Below are 20,229 nucleotides of genomic sequence, written 5' to 3' on the forward strand. Positions count from 1 at the left end.
TGGGGTGCCTATCAAATGGGTTATTTTGTCCGAGAGGTGTTGAGCTTTTTGAGTGCACTCGTCCAAGTAAGTGGAGAGTATTCCCTCACACTCCTGACTTGTGCCTCGTAGATGGTGGACAGGCTTTATGGAGCCAGGAGATGAGTTATTCGCCACAGAATTCCCAGCCTTTGACCTGCTCTTGTAGCCACAGTATTGATGTGGCTGGTCCAGTTAAGTTTCTGGTCAATGGTAACTCTCAGGATGTTGATAGTGGGGGATTCACTGATGGTAACACCATTAAATGTCAAGGGGAGATGGTTAGATTCTGTCTTGTTGGAGATAGTCATTGCCTGGCACTTGTGTGGTGCAAATGTTATTTGCCACTTGTCAGCCCAAGCCTGAATGTTGTCCAAGTCTTGGTGCATGCAGGCTTCTTCCACTGAAAAAGCTTCCGCTGATCAACATCTTCTTCAGGAGAGGCCTTTCAGTTTCATAGATATTAAGAGCTACATTATTTTGTGGTTGATATTAATTTTTGTTTAGTTTATCAAATTTTATCTCCCTTTTCTCTCCATCACCAGTCGTCCAATGACATTGCACAGATACAGGAGCTACAAGGTCAGTTGGAGGAAGCTACAAAGGAAAAACAAAGTTTTGAAGAAAAGGTAGGAGGCTTTAATGCCAACATTGGTGACTGTAGGGTCGGTTTCAAGTTAATGAATTAAATGCTGAGATCAGATCCTAGAATTTCTTTTTGAGTTTAAGAGCCTATATAGACTTGGTAACTATCATGCCTTCTGTTCCTACATTGTGCAAGTTGACAATAGCTACTGTCTTTGAACAATTGCATGTAACCTTTATGCTACAGTAATGGATAGACCTTATAGTGAGCTGCACATTATTTTGATATTCTAGCAGGAAGCAGTTTTCTGAAGATCAAAGATTAATGCATTATTAAGAGAAAAACCAGTGACTATTCATAACGGCATTAGTGTTGAGGTTTTTCTTACCAGTAAAAATGGGACACATCTGCAACCTTTTTAACGAACTGTTTAAAGATACATGTGAATAGCCTGAAAGAGCAAAGGGGTTACTTAAAATAGGGCCAAGTCAACAAATAAGCTGCTTTGTTTAAAAAGCATCGATCCTCGAAGTAATGTCCTTACAACTTCACTTTCTCTCTGTAAAGTTTAGATATTTGATGCTGAAATTTTTGATCCACTTGAAAAAGACAAAAATAACCAAGCCATAACCTTGTTCATCAATGGATCATTTTTTTCAAGTCTCTACTTCTGAGAGAACCCAGTTCCCAAATCTTCATTTTAAGTTTCATTCCCCGTTACTGAACATTCTCTTGATCATCCACTTCTGACTCATACACAGATGTCAGCTAGTTTCATCTCAAAGCTGAGCCAACCCCTCCAGTAGAACACTGAATCTGTCTGAAGTCCAAGCAGATTTAACCTATGGCCAATTAGTCCCTCAGTGGCGCCCATAGTATTTTTTACCTTTCTGTCAACTGTGAGTCTTGACAAATGGGTTCCTCTGTGGTTTCTGGAGCTCCAGTTGTGATTCCTGATGCTCTGAAAGGTTGTTGGAACTTGAATATATTGTTGCTTAATCTCTCTCTCTCTTGAGAAAACACTATTGAGAAAAGGCTGCCCCTGCCTTCACAAGCACAAATGAAAGAACCACTTGCCAATTCCTCTCTGCACAGGACAGAAATAACGACTTGCCCTATCAATCTATATTTTAACTTATTTGATAGTGGTCTCCAGGCTCTCTGCTCGAGATTGTGGCTCTCAACAAAGAGTTCATGAGTAACAGTGGAATAACCTAAATTTTTCATTCTACCTAATTCAGTAATAAACTGATAAGAAACTGCTATTGAATTGCCATTTGTGATTATTATCCAGCTATACGGCTGCAGTCAATAAGGATTGAACTGGATTTGTGTCTAATACACCTTCTAAATGTACAATTATCAGCGTATTGGTGAATATGCTTATATTTAGATTTCTTTATTGGACTTACATAAAGAATGAATAACACAGAATAACAATATACAAAAGAGGCTTATGAAAATGCCCATTTGAAGCATGCATTGCCACGGTAAAGATGTCACCTTTCAACCCCCTACAGTAGAATTAACTAACTTAACTAGGAAAAAGGTCTATCTGTACCTCTGGTGAAAGTTGACAATTGTAGATTTATCTGTCAAAATTAATTCCTTTGGATATAAAGTTATAAGGAGCCATTTGATGCTCTTTGCCATTGCCTGTGCTGTCATTCAGTATTAAAGTCAGCCCCTCTTTGTGTAATTAATCTTGTCAAATACACAGCTGAAGGTTGCTCGGAATAGGATTGAGTATATGGAACACTCGATGGTGGAGCGTGGAATCGTAAGCCGACAAGAAGCTATCATCTGTGATCTTGAGAACAAACTTGAGTTCCAGAGGGCACAGCTAAAGAGATTTGAGGTAGACCTTTTTTTTTTGTGTGTATAACCATTGTTTCCTTTTTGAATCCCCTTCTTATCTTTCCACACACCTTTTGAATTGCTAAGTCCACCTCTTGCGAATCCATATTGTTTTATTTAGGTTCCTATAGTTCTTTGCAGTGCAATCAGGAATTACAATTACCAGTACCCTCAGAAATTAGAAATCTTAGCAGTAGAATAAGATTGAGGAGATTATCAACACCGTTTTTAAAAAAAGAGGCTGGATTTATGAAGGTATTTCGGGAGCATTTATTGAAAGGTTTCTTAGAAGGGAGAATGTTGTTTTGTTGTGAGATAAAGCCCTGCAAATCAGTAATGTGTAATGTTAAAAAAAAAATCAGGAAGATGAAGGTTTCAATGAGTGTAAAGATCCACTCCATAGCGATTTTAATGCCACTGAGGACTTCTCCAGTGGGGTGGTAATGTTGTCTATAGGCTTTCTTGCCCACTAAGGCACATTCGCATTCCTCCTAGGGCAGGATCTTCCGGTCGGTGAGCAGGTGCGGGGCCCACTCGCCGACGTGTAAAATGACGTCATTTCCATTTTCAGATCGGTGGGGGCGCAGCCGAATCGGATGCGTGCCCGCCGACCTGTCAATGGCCTATTAAGGCCATTAGAAAACCAACTCAGCTCATTAATCGACCTGCCCGTCCAACCTTAAGGTTGGCGGGCAGGCCGGGAGCCCAGGCGGGCTTGTGAAAAAACATGAAACCTCATCCACTGGCGGGATGCGGTTTCATGAGGGCATTTAAATTTTAATGAAAGGTTTAAATAAAAGTTATGGACATGTCCCAACTCATGTAACAGTGTCACATGAGGGGACATGGCAGGGAAAATTTTTAAACTCCTTTATTAAAAGTTGAAAACCTGAGGCAGCCTTTAGCCTCAGGGAGATCTGTGCGCTCTTTCAGATTTAATTCCAGATATATTGTTGAATTCAAACTCCACCATCTGCAGTGGTGGGATTCAAACCCGGGTCCCCAGAGCATTACCCTGGGCCTCTGGATTACCAGTCCAGTGACAATACCACTACACCACCACCTCCCCATAGATACACCTCTACCATAGATTGCAGCGTATACCTGGCGTATAAAATATTAATAGGATCAATTCCGGTTGGTGAAGCTGAAACCAAGACACAGAGTTTTTTCTTTATTGAGAGAGTTTATTGACTTGCTCAGTTCCACAGCTCTCCTCTCTCACCCAGTGTTCCAGCTATTCCTATTTATATGTGCTCAAAGACAGTTAATACCTATCATCTGTTTTTCTTAACCTTAACAATATAATTAACATTACAAACATTAACAATGTAACTGATAAGTCATGGACAGGAGACAACCCCACTTTCTGGTGCCAAAATGTACGTTTAGTCCTATACCTGACGTATAATCGACTCCCCATTTTTCAGCTAATAATTGCATGTTTAGGCAGTATTCACATTCGGAGTCGGCCTCAATTTTTCAGCACAGTAGTATATGCTCAAGGTTACGCTCACCTCATAAGTCTGCGCATGGGATCAAGGAGGCAATACGGGCTATGCTGCCAAGAAGATGTGCAGGAGTTTAAGGCACGCCCACACAGAGCGGCTGACGCATTAATTTAAATTGAATTATTGGTGTTATTTTTTTCTTTCATATTTCAAACCGACGACGACCCACGCCCATCACCGGTCACATTTTATGCTCAGCCTATAAGTCGATCCTGTTTTTGCAAGGATTTTTCAAAGCTTCAGAAGTTGGCTTATAGGCCACAATTTGAGGTTCTGCCCTTGAGTATAATGTGACTGGGTTTTTTATTCCCTGCGTGCTGTGACTTCCCCTATATCAGTTGGTTGGTGTTTTTGCTTGCCGCTGGCTGTTGCCTGTTCACTGCTTCTCATTTCTTAATAGCTTCTGTCTTGCTTGAGTTATTAGCTTATCAAGATTTAATTCAGGTTCTAATTATAATATTTCAAACAATCTCTTGCCTTGTTACCCCACAAGGGCATGACAATGAATTCCTTTGCCAAGCAAAGTAGCTATTGTGTTCTTCTGAACAGTATCAAACTATAACAAAACTATTCCCTATTCCCCTTTCAAAGCGTCATGGATCATAGAATGATACAGCATGGAGACCATTCATTCCATCACCCCAGTGTTGGCTCTTTGTTTAAGATATTCAATTAATCCCACTTCCTTGCTCTTTTCCCATAGCTCTGCAACTGCTTTCCCTTCAAGTATTTATATCCAATGAATTTTTGAGCTTCTTTGCATGTAATTTAACTCTTTCAAAAATTGGCTTTCCACGCATTACAAACTGCTTTTCCAATTCATATAGTGCTGTTTATGTAATTTCTCCAATTTTTCTTGAAGGAGAATAAAATATGTGCTCCCTCACTGATCGAATATGTCCATGTGTTAATCTGATTCCATTCATATTTATTATCTGAACCCTAAGCGATGTTAAATCTTTTAAATCCTTTTATCCATCTTAGGCTTTCATCTGAAATGGAGTTTACCTGGTGGGTTAATGCAGTGAGAGGCTATTTATCTACATCATCAAGCTGCATTGCTAATCTGGCCAAATTTTGGGTACCTTTTCCCCCCTGCTCTTTGGCCCCCAACAACTGGCCTTTAGTTTTCCACAATTTTCAGATAATTCTGTTTTTAAAAAAATGGAGTTGGCTTCCTGCCACAATGTTGCTTTTGGAAAAGATTAATACATGGAGTAATAACAGCAGTGTTGTACTCCAAGGCTCTTTCCTTGCCGCTTAACTCTAGTGTGACTGTAATCCCCCAACAGGTTGTTCTGGCACCCCCTTCTGGACCTATCATTATGATGACTGACAACTAAAACACACTTAGATCATCTCACAGCTCTTGTTCATTATGTACTTTTTATTTCAACCATCGTAGTTAAAACTTATTTATGCCCATGCTAGCCATGTCATTTTAACATTTTCGATGCCCGGATCGTATTCCCTCTCGGTTTCCTCTACATGGAATGGATCCAACTCGGGCGCAAAAGCCAAATACAGAGGGTGTTGAAAATGTGAAATAGGAAATAGGAAGAATGCTTGAAATACTCAGCAAGTCTGGCAGCATCCGTTGAGAGAGAAACATATCCAGCTCTGGAAGTCTGGCCTCATAATGTAAACCATTCTAGTCCTTTTGTTTCAGGAAAAGAATTGATCATTTTTTAAAAAAATGTATCATTAAAAAAATGCTAGTAATGATCCTGTGATTTATTTTACAAAATCTGATATCTGTATGCAAGGAATAAGATCAGAAGTAGAAGCACGAATAGGCTATTCGGCCCATCGAGCCTGCTATGCCATTCGATTATGGCTGACCTTATTGTGGCCACCTTCCTGCCTGTCCCATAACCCTTAACTCCCTAGTTGATGAAAAAATCTGTCTAACTCAGCCTTGAATTTAATCAGTGACCCAGCCTCCATTGCTCTCCGTTGAAGAGAACTCCAACGACCAATGACCCCCTGAGAAAAGAAATCCCTCCTCATCTCTACCTTAAATGGGAGACCTCTTATTTTTAAACTCTGCCCCCTAGTTTTCAATTTCCCTCTTGTTAATAGTTAACTGTTGATAAGGGTTATTTACTTAAAAAATTCCTAGTAGTTTTCTTTCCTTTGAAATTTTCTCAACCAGCTGAATGTTGTGCTCCTTGAGGGAGGTCAGGCCTGGGAATGTGAAACTCTTTACATCACGGCAGGATTTTGGGTGTGTGTACAGAGATGGGTTCATGCCACCGTCGTCATCCAGCCCCCCAGGCTATCTTACTGGAATTGGGATTGGGGGCGGAAGGAGCCAATTAACAGAGCTCAACTGGCAAGTTCCTGTGTGCCTCCATGTGACACCTGAGACTAGGCTATCTGCCTGGAGGCGTCCTCCTAAAGACGTTATTACGGGGCATTTGGATAAATTCAAGGTAATCAGGCAGAGTCAACATGGTTCTGTGAAAAGGAAATCATGGGCGGGATATTGAGTTCGGCGAGCGGGGTGGGTGCGGGGCAACATGGTATAGGTAATAGGTGACTTGATTGAAACATATAAGATCCTGAGGGGACTTGAGGATGTTTTGTCCTGTGGGAGAATCTAGATCTAGGGGTCACTGTTTAAAAATAAGGGATCGCCCATTGAAGACAGAGATGAGGTGATTTTTTTTCTCTCAGAGGGTCGTACATCTTTGGAGATCTCTTCCTCAAATGGCGGTGGGGGCAGAACCTTTGCATATTTTTTAAGGCAGAGGTGGATAGATTTTGATAAGCAAGGGGGCGAAAGGTCATTGGGGGTAGGCAGGAATGTGGAGTTGGGCTAAAATCAGATCAGCCATGATCTTATTGAATGACGGAGCAGGCCCAAAGGGCTGAGAGGCCTATCCTACCCCTAATTCGTATGTTGATATGGGGGCAGGCTGGGGCCAGCGCTTCAGGCAGGCTTTGAGGCCCATTCCACCTGCTTGGTCACAGCCGCGGGGATTCCCCCTCCACATCAGTGGCCCACCTGCTGTGGCCAATTTTTTAATTCCATAGTTCTAAAGGTTACTGAGAGGGTGCCTCGCTCTCTTACCTGAAATGGCTAAATTAAACTCTGCCAAGGCTTAGTAGGGAATGGCACCATCCATTTTGGGCCAGACTCAGGAGACAGAATTGGCTTGTGCTGAGTTAATAGGCCTCCACATGAACAGATCAATTGCTAACCTCAGTGCTCCTGGTCTAAGGAAGGCAAAATCAGTACTCTCCACTGACTTGTTGAGGAAAAGATGGGAATGCTCATTGAGTAAGAATGTGGCTTAGTTCTGATGCTCTCCATGTTTGAACAGCCAGGCTATACTAACTGTTTAAACCCAAACATGAGGGATGGCAACTTGGGAGAGGACCTGGAGGGCTGCAGATGCTTATGGGACAATACTTGGGCAACAGTATTTGCTACCTCAACATGAGGCTTCATATTCTGCAATCAGCGAAATGGAGCCTTTTATCTCCCTAAGTCCCTGAATTTGGCATAGGTCCTGTTTCAACCTCCAGCATTTAACCTCTTGTGTGCCAAAAGTGACATTTTCATTTGCGATAAGGGTTTCCTGATATATTGTACAGCAATACTTCATTCATCGGCATAGGACAGAAGATGAACTAATCCACCAAATTATGCTGTCACATACCCCAGTGGCCATGGCTGTATTATATACAAACTCTATACAATAGAACACATTATTTCCTTCACATCAAAGTAACAACGCTGTTATTAGATCAAGGAAATGAACCTATTTGATCTTTGGATCAAAGGCCAGCATCTGATCTTTAAATAAATGAAATGGATACTTTTAATTTATTACAGAGAATTTGGACCTTGATGAGCCATCTATCTCTATGCCAGCTCAGTTCACAAACAGTCGCTCTGTGCCCTATGGATTTTACGGGAACCATGGAGACAATATTGAAAAATGGCTTGATGGCAAAGGGTTTAAATCAAGTCTATATCAGTGTGTCATGAGCTGTTTCAAAGATATTCTGCCTAGAGGAGCTGTGCAGCACACATCTAATCAAGTTCGCCTGATGAAAGAAATCAGTTGTTGAACTGTCTCCAACACTCATAGTGAGCTATTAATTCAGAACGTCATCAGTACAGTCCTAACATTTCTCGCACAAAAAGACAAAAGCAAAATAGTTTTCTAACTCAAAAAGATTAAAGACTTATAATTTTTTCCTGTGTTTTTGGTTCAACTACTGAGGGACAGGGAAATTACTGTTCCCCCAATGCACAATGTCGATAAACAATCATACTCAGCACGTTCCCATATCATCAAGTTAAATGTGAAGGCAAGTGTAGGGTCAGCACTTTGATTGTCATATATTACCATTCCCATACCCTTCTCACTGAGACTGACAATGTGGATCTGACACACAGGCCTGGAATTTCTATGCCCACTGGCGTTGGCTGTGTTTGGTGGCGTGAGCTGACAATATGGCGCGATCAGTTTCATGACAGCGTGAAACCAGTTTACGATCGTCCGCTTGTGATGGTGGGCCGCATTCCCCACCATCGGACATCAGGAACCTCATTGTAATACATCAGCATATCATTATAAGGCCTGCCTGTTGGAATAATCACCACCCAGCACCACCACCACCCCCCACGCCGCCCCACCACCCGCTGGATCGTCCGCCACGCCGGTGGGAAAACACGCTGACGTGTTTCGCAACAGCACAAAAGCGATGTCCACCTGGCGGGCTGCACTTTGCTCAGGGCCTCAAGGTTTGTTTGCCTACCTTGCTTCAGTCAGCACTTGCAGTCACCAGCGGTAATATATGACAATCAAAGTGCTGCCCCTACACTTGCCTTCGCATTTAATTTGATGATGAGACTATGGGAACATGCTGAGTATGATCGTTTATCGACATTGTGTATTGGGGGAACAGTAATTTCCCTGTCCCTCAATAGTTGAACCAAAAACACAGGAAAAAGTTATAGGCCTTTAATCTTTTTGAGTTAGAAAACTATTTTGTCTTTTGGTGCTGGCTTCACAGACAGCACATTTAGGGGAGCTCACAGCAGGTCTCTACCTACCAGATCAGCCATATGTGGGTGGCTTTTTAATGGCTGCAGGCCCAGGGCTTGCTTGGCGAAGGGGGAGAAGTGGCCTCAGGGAAGGGAAGAGGCTGCAGGGCGAGGGTTGTACTGGGGAAGGAGGGTATCCCAGGGTGTGTGTGGGGGCACATGTTGATCTGTGCAAGTGGCCTCAAAATGGTGAGGGCTGAGGAGGCAGTCTCCAGAAGAGATGAGGCCAAATAGACATGTGAGGGTATGTGTGTGAGAATGGGTGGTGATGTTCCTTGAGTTAGTAGTGAGTGAGATGCCAGTAAATGTGTGATGGACTTGAGTGTGTGAGTTTAGAGTGATGAGATGGTTGCCTTACCCTGGCTGCACGGATGAGATCATTGATCCTCTATCTGCATTGGATGGTCAACCTCTTCTGTGCAGCATTGGCATTGATCACCACCTGCCAAGCCTGGTTGGTCACGCCGCTGCCCATCCTGTGGCCAGAGTGAGGTAGAGGACTTCCCTGCAGGCCTCCATGGCATCCAAAAGGCTTTCCAGTGACGTGTCACTGAACCTGGGGGCTGCAGTAACTTTGCCTTTTGTGGACCTTTTCCCTGCAGTAGTCGTGGGCTGGAAGCACTGAGATGTGTGCGTTCAGCTGCACTTTAAATATGGCGCCCGGCTTGATGAAGCGGTGAGGTGATGGCATGGTGGGCGAATGAGAGCCCAGCCACCATTGAAATGGCGTTTCCTGGGAATGCATAACTAATGCGGCGGGTTTGGCGTGAAAATCCAGCATTGTAGCCGGCAAGTAATTTTACCACCTGCCACCCCAAACCTGGGATGATTCTGCCCACAGTTTGGGCATTTTGCACATCTGTCATGCTTTGAGTTGACGTTGTGCTAGAATACAAAGTTAGTTCATTACCATAATGTTGTGGGACCCCAGCTTATGTATTCCAGTGCATGTAGCTAGAGAAGGATGTCCAATGGCATATCCACAGACCCTACTATGTGGTCAACCTGGACTCCTAGGGACCTCTCACTGGTGAGTTAGGAGGTTGTGGATTCAAGCCCTACTTGGACCACATGACTGATGCTTCAGTGTAAAAGCTGTAGCAGTGCTGCACTGTCAGAGATGCTGCCTGACTGGTTAGGTGAGTGGGCAACAAGTTGGCAGATGCAGCATAATGTTGACAAGTGCGAGGTTATTCACTTTGGTAGTTAGGATAGAAAAGCAGAATATCTTTTAAAGGCGTGAAACTTTCAAATGATATTCCAAGGGACTTGAGTCTACTTGTACAAGGAACACAGAAAGGTAGCATGCAGGTGCAGCAAGCAATTAGGAAGGCAAATGGCATGTTGGCCTTTATTGCAAGGGACCTGGACTACAATGAATAAGCAAGTCTTATTACAATTGTATAGGGCTTTGGTGAGACCTCACCTTAGAGTACTGTGTGCTGTTTGGTCTCCAAATCTAAGAAAGATATATTTACCTTGAAGGCAGTAGAGCCTTCAAATTTTAAATTTCTCATAAGTCTTCAGAAAGCGCCTCCATCTTGAGGCACCTTTGCTGTCACCTACATGCTTTAGCAGCGCCCACCCCTCCCACTGGGGTTGCCGGCCACTCACAGCTTTGGGCTTTCTGATTGGGCCTTCTGCCTTGGTACCCTGCACGCCTTCCTTAATCAGATGGCGAATGTGGAGGTGACCTCTTAATTGGGCGCCTCTGGTAAGATTGCAATGCCGTGCAGCCGGCTGGCGCCATCGAGGCTGGGACCCGCTTTTGGTTCCAACAGCTCTAAAATTTCAGGGTTGGTCATTTTCAAGATGATCATGAGGTGTTCTTCAGGACAGAGTGGCACATCATTTGAGCAACAGACCATATACTACCAACCACCTCGACCCGATGTGGCACACAGCTGGCACTGCCCGTTGCATTCTCAGTCCATCCATTAATTTCACTAGAGGAGTAAGAACGTTAGAATTTTTAGGAACGGGTCAGAGGTCATTGGAGGCTAAAAGCTTGTCCTCTATTTGTAGATCGCCTGCAACCCTCACATTGTCAACACATTCTTCAGTCTCATTTCTCAACAGAAATTATATTGCCCACTATAGCAGCCTCCCCTGTAGCATATCAGTCTATTGAATTTCCCGCAAAATTGATCTTTCTAATTTTTCACTTGCTAACTTTTCATTTGTGTGGATATAGGATATGCAGCATTGTATAGAGTTCTGGGGCTAGTTGTTACATCAGCCCATTCGTAAGTGGTTCCTAATTTGTACTACTTTGTACTTCAACACTTTGGATTTAAAATTATTCCTGAATGTGGCCCTCGGACTCTTCTTTAAAAGCTGAATAAAATGTAATTGAAGTGAATCAATTCACGAACACGTGTACAGAGATATATATATGTACATGTATTTACTCAAATACATTTATGTGTGTGCATGTGCACACGCACACACACACACACACACACATTCCAAAGAGAGAAAGTATATCACATTCTAACTGAGGGTTTTATTCCCAACTGTTACTGTTTTTGTAGACGTTGGTTCTACGTTTGCGGGACAATGTGATGAAGATGGGCGAGGAATTGGAACAGGCTGCTGAAGCTGAGGCCCGGGAGAAGGAAACCGCTAATCATTTCCAGCAGCGGATGGAGGAAATGAAAGTAGAGATGGATGAGCTTGTTGAGCGGGAGCAGGAAGCCTCTCGTAGGTGCATGGAACTGGTAAGGACGTTCAATTCCAAGCTCAGTATAAAATGGTTAGAACAGGAGAGATCGAAGAGGAGCACTGGCGCCGTAAATCTGAAATAAAAACACATAATTCTAGAAACGCACAGTCAAATTGAAAGGGAAAGATACGTTCATGTTTTGGATGTAACCCTTGTTATGATGAGACGAGGAGGGGTTGAATGGTCGCCTCTTTTCCCACTCCTCGTTTGAATGCAACACGTTTTTGAAAAGGATATGCTTGCCAATTCAGTGAGTGTTTAACTGTTTATGTGCTGTGACTATAAATGATACAAACAGACCAGTCCTTGAGCTTTTAGTAAGAAAGGAAGATAGTCTTTGTTGTACTTAACCTGGTCTAAGAAGAAAATAATAAAAACACACACACACACACACACACAACCACTCATTCACTCAGAAATTCTCACACATGCACCCATGCACACGCACACACACTCTGGAATTCACACACAGAAATAAGTTACAGAGCGGGAGGATAGATTAAGTAATTTAAAATACAGTAAAGTTAAAGGGTTTATAGCTTTTGAAGGTTGGTGACTTGGCTGGCTTCAGGCTGACATTGATGCTCCTTTTAGTTTGGTGTTGAGGCAGTTTATAGATGTAGATGGATGATTTATCTGTTCTTTTGAAGATCACAGCAATGCGGTTGAGTTCTTTTTAAAATCTCTGTCCATGGCACATGGAGAGTCACAAACAGCAGACAGGGTTCAAAATTTACAAGTTGGATGGAGAGAGACCCACACAGCGACCTTGCTTCTTCAGAGTTTCAGTTGCTTGTGCTGGTCTGCAGAGGAAACTGGTGCTTAAACACACAAAGAGTTAGCTAGCCTGTCACATGACCTTCTCTCTCCAATTACCCACTTACCTGAAAGTTGGTTGTGGAATAGTGGATTTCACTTGCATGGCTTACATGACCAGATGATACCTAGAAAAATTCCTTTCATGGCCAGAGTCGCATTGTCCAAGTAATTATGTCTAATGGTTTGTCTCCACCCAATTGAGTATCCAGGTGATTGCCTGGATGCTTTGCTAATGGGATAGGAGGTGGCCCCCATTCATACTCTTCAAGGCAATTGTTCCTAGTGATGCTTTGCAGACAAGTTGTCTCTATTTCAATAGCTTTGGAATGTAGAAGGTACAGTGATGCAAATGTGCAGCCATCTTTGACTGTGATTTCAAGCCTTTTGAATGTGGCATTAAAGGCCTGAATTTTTAGGATGATGAGGTCTTGTTTCCCACCATCCGAAGAGTCGGCAGGGAACACACCCCCGCCGACTCTGACTGCCCTGCAGCCAATTTGCACTCCAACAAGTGTCAGTTGATTGCAGGTGGGACTTCTGCCCCTCACTCAGGATGAAGTCCAGGCTTAGAGAGCTGCTGGCCAATCTGATTGGCTGGAAGCTCTCCAGTCCCTGCAGCAGCAACAGCGCTGCAGTGGACAGAGGAGGAAGTTCAAGAAGACATCAGAGACTACTTCCAGGAACCAGAGGCCCAGGTAAGTTCAGGAGATCCCAGGGTGGGGAGAGTAGGGAAGGCCTAGGGGCATGGGGGTGCAATGGGGTTGGGGGGGTGGGGGGGGTGGGATGGGGGGTGATCAGGGTCTCGGAGGGAGGTCTGGAGGCCATCGGACCTTAAGGTGGGGGATTGGGGGGGGGCATCCGAATTCAGAAGGGGGCCTCTGGTGGAGCTGCCACTATTCCACACCCCAACCCCCCCTTCCTGCCCGAGATGTAACTTTGATGTATTTCGGGCTTCCCCCATGGAGTTTCAATCTTCCCGCAAGCCTAAAACTTGAGGCTGGGCGGGAAATGGCCATTGATTGGCCACTTAAGGGCCTCAACTAAGGGCAAGGGCAGGCGCCCTGTCTGAGGCCTTCCCCACCCCCATGTAAAATCACTGTATGGTCAGGGCGGAAAGGAGCCAGGAGGGTGTCCCGTCCCTTGAATTTCACACTCCCCACCCACCCTCCCACCCCCTCCCCACCAGTCTAAAAACCCACTGGTTGGGGAGTGTAAAATTCTGGCATAGTCTTTTTTTTAAATTCAATTAGTGGTTTCCAGCCAGCAAATTCATAAAAGTCCATTTTTATAAAGCATGGCTTCATATCGCCCTTCATTAAAACTAGGCTGGAGGAGATACTTTATGGACCAAAATTTCCTCATAGTCTGAAGAGCTTATGCCAATTCAGTCGATATTCTTCCACTCACACCTCCACAGCCTGAGGCATATCAAACACTATGGGCCTGATTTCAACACACTCCAAACCCATTCATGTACTCAGAGTTAAAATTGGGCCCATTACCTTTATAATTTGCAAATATTTCTGTTGATGTTACATTAATTGTATTGTTAAAGTTAAGGATAAACAGGTGGAAAGTGTTGATTTTTTTTAGGATCTTGAGCACATTTGAAAAGGGGCTTCACTGGTGCGGAGGGGGTTGGGGAGGATTTTGATTTGATTTTGTAAGTTTCCTCTAAGTTTTTTGTCTTAGTCACAGTCCCCCACCTGAGGCTGTCACCCCTCTGATTTTTACTTTAATTGGTTGATTGATTTTTGTTTCCAAAAAGAGTCTGTAAAAAGGGTCTTCACCGGTGCGGAGGGGGTTGCAGAGGGGGTTGGGGGTTGGGGAGGGCCTCCTCCTCGTAAGCCTGTTCCTGGGCCTGGCCAAGGTGGCCATCAACAGGTCCAGGCAGTGGGTGGTCGAGGGGGTTGTCCCCTCTACACAGCTATGTTCACGGCCGGGGGGCCCTGGGGAGGGAGCACGCGATGTTCGCCGGTACGCTAGAGGCCTCCCACTGTCGGTGGCACCATGAGGGGCTGGGGCGCATCACACCCCCGGGGATGATATTTATATTTGATTTCGTAAGTTTCCTTTAAGATATTTGTCTTTTTGCGACAGTGCCCCTTTAAAGGGCTTCCCTTTAAATTGTTAATTTGACCATTTGTTTAATTGTTGTACTCAGGAGGGCTACTGGGACTTTGGGGCATTAGTAGGTAGGAGACAGAGATACACAAACAATATGAACCTACGAAATAGGAGCAGGAGTAGGCCATTTGACCCCTCAAACCTGCTCCGCCATTCAATAAGATCGTGGCTGATCTGGTTGTGTTTCGAATCCCACATCCCAACTACCCCTGACAACCTTTGATTCCCTTGCCTAACAAGAATCTATTCACCCCAGCCTTAAAAATATTCAATGGACCCGCCTCCACCGCCTTCTGAGGCAGAGGGTTCCAAAGTCGCACAACGCTCCGACAGGGATAATTTCTCCTCATCTCTGTCCTCAACGGGCAACCCCTGGGGCAGAAATGTCTCTCACCGGGCGGGCGCACACCCGACCCGACTGAGAGTATAATGGCGAGCGATGACGTTGGGCGAGCGTCCCGACGTCATCGTGCACTCTCGCGATATTTCGCTCGGCGGGCATGTGCGAGAGGTGGTAGCGCGCCCGCCGGCAGGTAAGAGGCCTATTAAGGCCCTTAATCAATTAACTGACTCGAATTTTTCGCTGCCCGTCCAACTGTTCGGTGAAATAGCAAAGGGGCCTTTGCATTTTTGGCGAAACCTCATCCATGGGCGGGATGAGGTTGCGACTAGTGATTTTTAAAATTAAGAAGTTTTAACACTCATATTTAACATGTCCCTGCTCGTGTGACAGAGTCACATGAGGGGACATGTTTTCATTATCTATCATATCTTTATTTTGAATGTTCAAAATATTCCGGTCCCTGAGGCAGCTCTGTGCCTCAGGGAGCTTTTACTGCCTGCTCCTCCCGCCCCTGCACCCCGGCAGCGCTGAGCCCTGCAGCGCGTGTTTCACACTGGCTGGCCGTTAATTGGCCAGCCAGCGTGAAATCGATGTCAGGACCCCATCGCTTGGCTTCGCAACTGCTCCCGGACCCGCCCGCCCGACGAGGGCAAAATTCTGCCCCTAATTTTAAAACGGTGCCCCCTAATCCCGGACTCACCCACGTCCACCTTACCAATGCCGTTCAGGATCTTATACACTTCAGTCAAGTCACCCCTCACTCTTCTAAACAAATTGGAAACAAGCCCGGTCTGTCTAAATAAAGCAGAAAATGCTGGAAATACTCAGCAGGTTTGGTAGAATCTGTGGAGGGAGAAACAGAGTTAACATTTTGAGTCCGTATGACTCTTCTTCAGAGCAAAACGTTAACTCTGTTTCTCTCTCCACGGATGCTGCCAGATCTGTTGAATTTTTCCAGCATTTTCTGTTTTTATTTCAGGTTTTCAGTATCCGCAGTATTTTGCTGTCATCCCACCTGTCTAACCTATCCTCATAAGACAATCCGCTCATTCTACGTATCAATCTAGTACACCTCAACTTAACCACATCCAACACATTTACATCCTTCCTTAAATAAGGAGACCAAAACTGCACACAATATTGAGATGCGGTTTCACCAATGCCCTGTATAACACCCTTAATTCAATTCCTCTCATAATAAAGGATAGCATTCCATCAGTCTTCTTAATTACTTGCTGTACCTGTATACCAACTTTTTATTACTCATGCACTAGAACACCTAGATCCCTCTTCATCTTGGAATTCTGCAGCTGTTCTCCATTTAAGCAATACTCTGCTTTTTTATTCTTCCTGCCAAAGTGAACAACTTCATACTTTCCCACATTATACTCCGTCTGCCAGATTTTTACACACTCAACCTATACACATCCATCTGTAACCTCCTGATGTTTTCTTCATAACGTACTTTTCTATCTATCTTTGTGTCATTTGCAAATTTAGCTACCATGCCTTCAGTCCCCTCATCTGAATCTTGATATAAATTGTAAAAGGTTGAGGACCCAGCACAGACCCTTGCGGGACTCCACTAGTCACATCCTGCCAATCAGTAAAAGACCCATACTCTCTGCTTTCTGCCAGCCAGCCAATCTTCTATCCATGTTAATATGTTACCCCTACACCATGAGCTTTTATTTTCCACAATAACTTTTGATGTGGCACCTTATCAAACGCCTTCTGGAAATCCAAGTACAGCATGTCTACAGGCTCCCCTTTATCCACAGCACATGTTACTCCTTCAAAGAACTCCAATAAATTGGTTAAACATGATTTCCCTTTCACAAAGCCATGCTGACTCTTCCCAATTATCTTGAGTTTCCCTAAGTGCCCACCTATAACCTCCCTAATGATCGATTCTAACACCTTCCCCATGGCCGATGTCAAGCTAACTGGCCAATAGTTTCCTGTTTTCTGCCTCCCTCCCTTCTTAAATGGAGGGGTTATATTTACTACTTTCCAGTCTGATGGAACCTTTCCAGAATCTATCTAATTTTGGAAAATTAACACCTTCGCATCTACTACCTCATTAGCTACCTCTTTTAAGACCCTAGGATGAAGCCCATCAGGACCCAGAGACTTGTCAGCCCACAGCTCCATCAGTTTCTCAGTACCACTTTCCTAGTGATTGTAATTTCACCAAGTTCCCCTCTCCCTTCCACCTCCTGATTTACAGCTGTTACTGGAATGATTTTTGTATCCTCTATAGTGAAGACAGAAGCAAAATATTTGTTCATTTCATCCACCATTTCCTTTTTATCCACTATTAACTCTCCATTGTCACTCTCCAGAGGACCAAAAATTCACTTACTCTTTTCCTGTTTTAAATATCTGTAGAAACTCTTGCTATCCATCTTTACATTTCTAGCTACCATCCTCTCATACTCTAATTTCTTTCTGCTGATTAATCTTTTAGTCATTCTCTGCCATTCTTTATATTCTGACCAATCATCTGACCTACCACTCATCTTTACACAGTTATATGCTTTTTCCTTAAGATTGATGCTTTCCTTAACTTCTTTAGTTAACCACAGATGGTGGATCCTCCCCTTAGAATTTTTCTTTATAGTAGGAATATACTTATTCTGAGAATTCTGAAATATCCCCTTAAATATCAGCCACTGCTTCTCTGTTGATCTATCCCCTAGCCTAGTATCCCAGTTCACTTCAGTTAGCTCAGCTTTCATGCCCAAATAGTTGCCCTTATTTAAGTTTAAAATACTAGTCCTCTCTTCTCCCTTTCAAACTGTATGTAAAATTCAATCATATTTTGGTCGCTGCCACCTCGAGGTGCCTTCACTCTGAGGTCATTAATTAATCCTGTCACTTTACACAATACCAAGTCTAATATAACCTGCTCTCTGGTTGGTTCCGGAGCGTGCTGCTGTAAAAGACTATCTCAAAAGCATTCTATGAACTTCTCATCCAGGCTACTACAACCAATCTGATTTTTCCAGTTTACATGTAGATTAAAATCATCCAAGATTATTGCCATCTCTCTATCAGAAGCACCCAATATTTCCTCTTGTATACTTTGTCCTACATTGTGATTACTGTTAGGGGGCCTGGAGACCACTCCCACTGGTGACTTCTTTCCCCTACTGTTCCTCATCTCCACCCAAACCGATTCTACATCCTGATCTCCTGATCCAATGTCATCTCTAACTATTGCACCAATGCCATCCTTGATCAACAGTACTACCCTTCCACTTTTACCTAGCTTCCTATTCTTTTTGAATGTCATATACCCCTCAATATTCAGGACCCAATCCTTGTCATCCTGCAGTCATGTCTCGGTAATGGCTCTTAGATCACATTTTTTACTTCAATGTGTGCTATCAATTCATTTACTTTGTTATGAATGCTACATGCGTTCAGATACAGAACCTTTAGTTTTGTCTTTTTGTTATCTTTGTAACATTTAGTCTTGACTATTGGTGTATGCTTAGGTTTTATCTCTCTGCCCCTTCCTGCTATTCTATGACCCTCATTTCCCATGTTACTATTATGGTCTCCTGCCTTGAATCTACCTCTTGTATTGCCACATCTACCCAAACTTGATCCCTCACCTCCCTTGCTTAGTTTAAAGCCCTCTCGACTTGCCTGGTTATGCAATTTGCAAGAACACTCGTCCCAGCATGGTTCAGGTGTAGACCATCCCAACGATACAGCCCCCACTTTCGCCGGTACTTGTGCCAGTGCCCCACAAACCGGAACCCACTTCTCCCACACCAGTCTTTGAGCCACACGTTCATCTCTCTAATCTTTTTTGCCCTATACCAATTTGCACGTGGATCTGGTAATAATCCAGAGATTATTACCTTTGAGGCTCTGCTTCTCACTTTGGTACCTAGCTCCTCATACTGACTATGCAGAACCTCCTTCCTTGTCCTGCCTATGTCATTGGTACCTACATGGACGACAACAATTGGATCCTCCCCCTCCTGCTGCAAGTTCCTCTCCAGCCCTGAGCAGATGTCCCAAACTCTGGAACCAAGCAGGCAACACAAGCCACCTGGACTCTTGCCCTTTGCTGCAGAGAACGTGTCAATCCCCCTCACTATACTGTCTACCTATACTATTACCACTACATTCCTGTTTGCTCCCCCTACTTGAACAGCTTCCTGTACCATGGCACCATGGCCAGCCTGCTCATCCACCTTGTAGACCTCGCTTTCGTCCACACAGTTTGTGAGCACCTCAAACCTGTTTGATAATTGCAAAGTCTGAGGCTCCTCCACTACTGTCTGCTCGGTTCCATTACCTGCCTCACTCATGGCCACATCTTCCTGTCCCTCACTGCTGACCAAAACAGGCGATCCTATCCTAAGAGGTGTGATTGTCTTCTGGAACAAAGTGTACAGGTATTTTTCCCCTCCCTCATGTTGTGCAGCATCTGCAGTTTGGCTTTCAGATCAATAATCCTGATCCGGAATTCCCCTTGCTGCTTACACTTCCTGCAGACGTGTTTGTCATGGATATGTAATGCTGCATTCTGTGAATAAACCCTCCAACAAGAAAAGGATCTGTGTCTAGTTTCATACTTCACCATCTGGCTGGGATCTATTTAATATTCATCATCAAGGTAATTATCTTTGGCTAAATAGCGGTAAGGTACACCTGGGTGCCAATGTGGAACTGGGGCGAGACCACTCCATGGCCTTATCCATCGGTCTACCTCGATCACAATTAATGCATTTGGATTTGGTTGTTGAAGTAACAGTTGCTAAGGTGTTGGCAACAGCAACCTTTCACCAGCCATGCCTTGTGATGGAATAATTAGCATGTTTGGAAACATTGAAGAGATTTGCGGCAGTGATTGTGCTATTTGGAGCTTGTAACTAAAAATGGAGCCAAGAGCATTTTGAGTGAAGGGCATCGTACATAGGAGGGAGCTTAGCCGCAGGGTGAGTCTAGAATAAAGCGTTTGCATTTATACAGCACATTTCATGATCGCAGGACATCCCAAAGTGCTTTAAAGCCAATTCAGCTGAAGTTTGCTGTTGTAATGTGGATTATTTAAGCACAGCAAAGGTCCCACAAACACATATTGTGATAATGACCAGATAACTTGGTTTGAGTGATGTTGGTTGACAGGTAAATGTTGGCCAGGACACCAGGGAT

At 44.0% G+C, this 20,229-nt stretch overlaps 1 protein-coding gene across 1 annotated transcript in view; it reads left to right on the forward strand.

Annotated features, from left to right (window-relative positions):
- The window catches only part of LOC144687882 (unconventional myosin-XVIIIb-like), a 284,738-nt gene that overhangs the window by 227,584 nt on the left and 36,925 nt on the right, over window positions 1-20,229 (forward strand). The window contains exons 35-37 of the mRNA XM_078554448.1: window positions 564-647; window positions 2,325-2,462; window positions 11,572-11,757. Of these exons, the coding sequence (XP_078410574.1) occupies window positions 564-647; window positions 2,325-2,462; window positions 11,572-11,757 (408 nt within the window). The remainder of the gene's footprint in view (window positions 1-563; window positions 648-2,324; window positions 2,463-11,571; window positions 11,758-20,229) is intronic.

Source organism: Cetorhinus maximus, chromosome 12 (assembly GCF_964194155.1).
Source record: "Cetorhinus maximus chromosome 12, sCetMax3.hap1.1, whole genome shotgun sequence".
Lineage (NCBI taxonomy): Eukaryota > Metazoa > Chordata > Chondrichthyes > Lamniformes > Cetorhinidae > Cetorhinus > Cetorhinus maximus.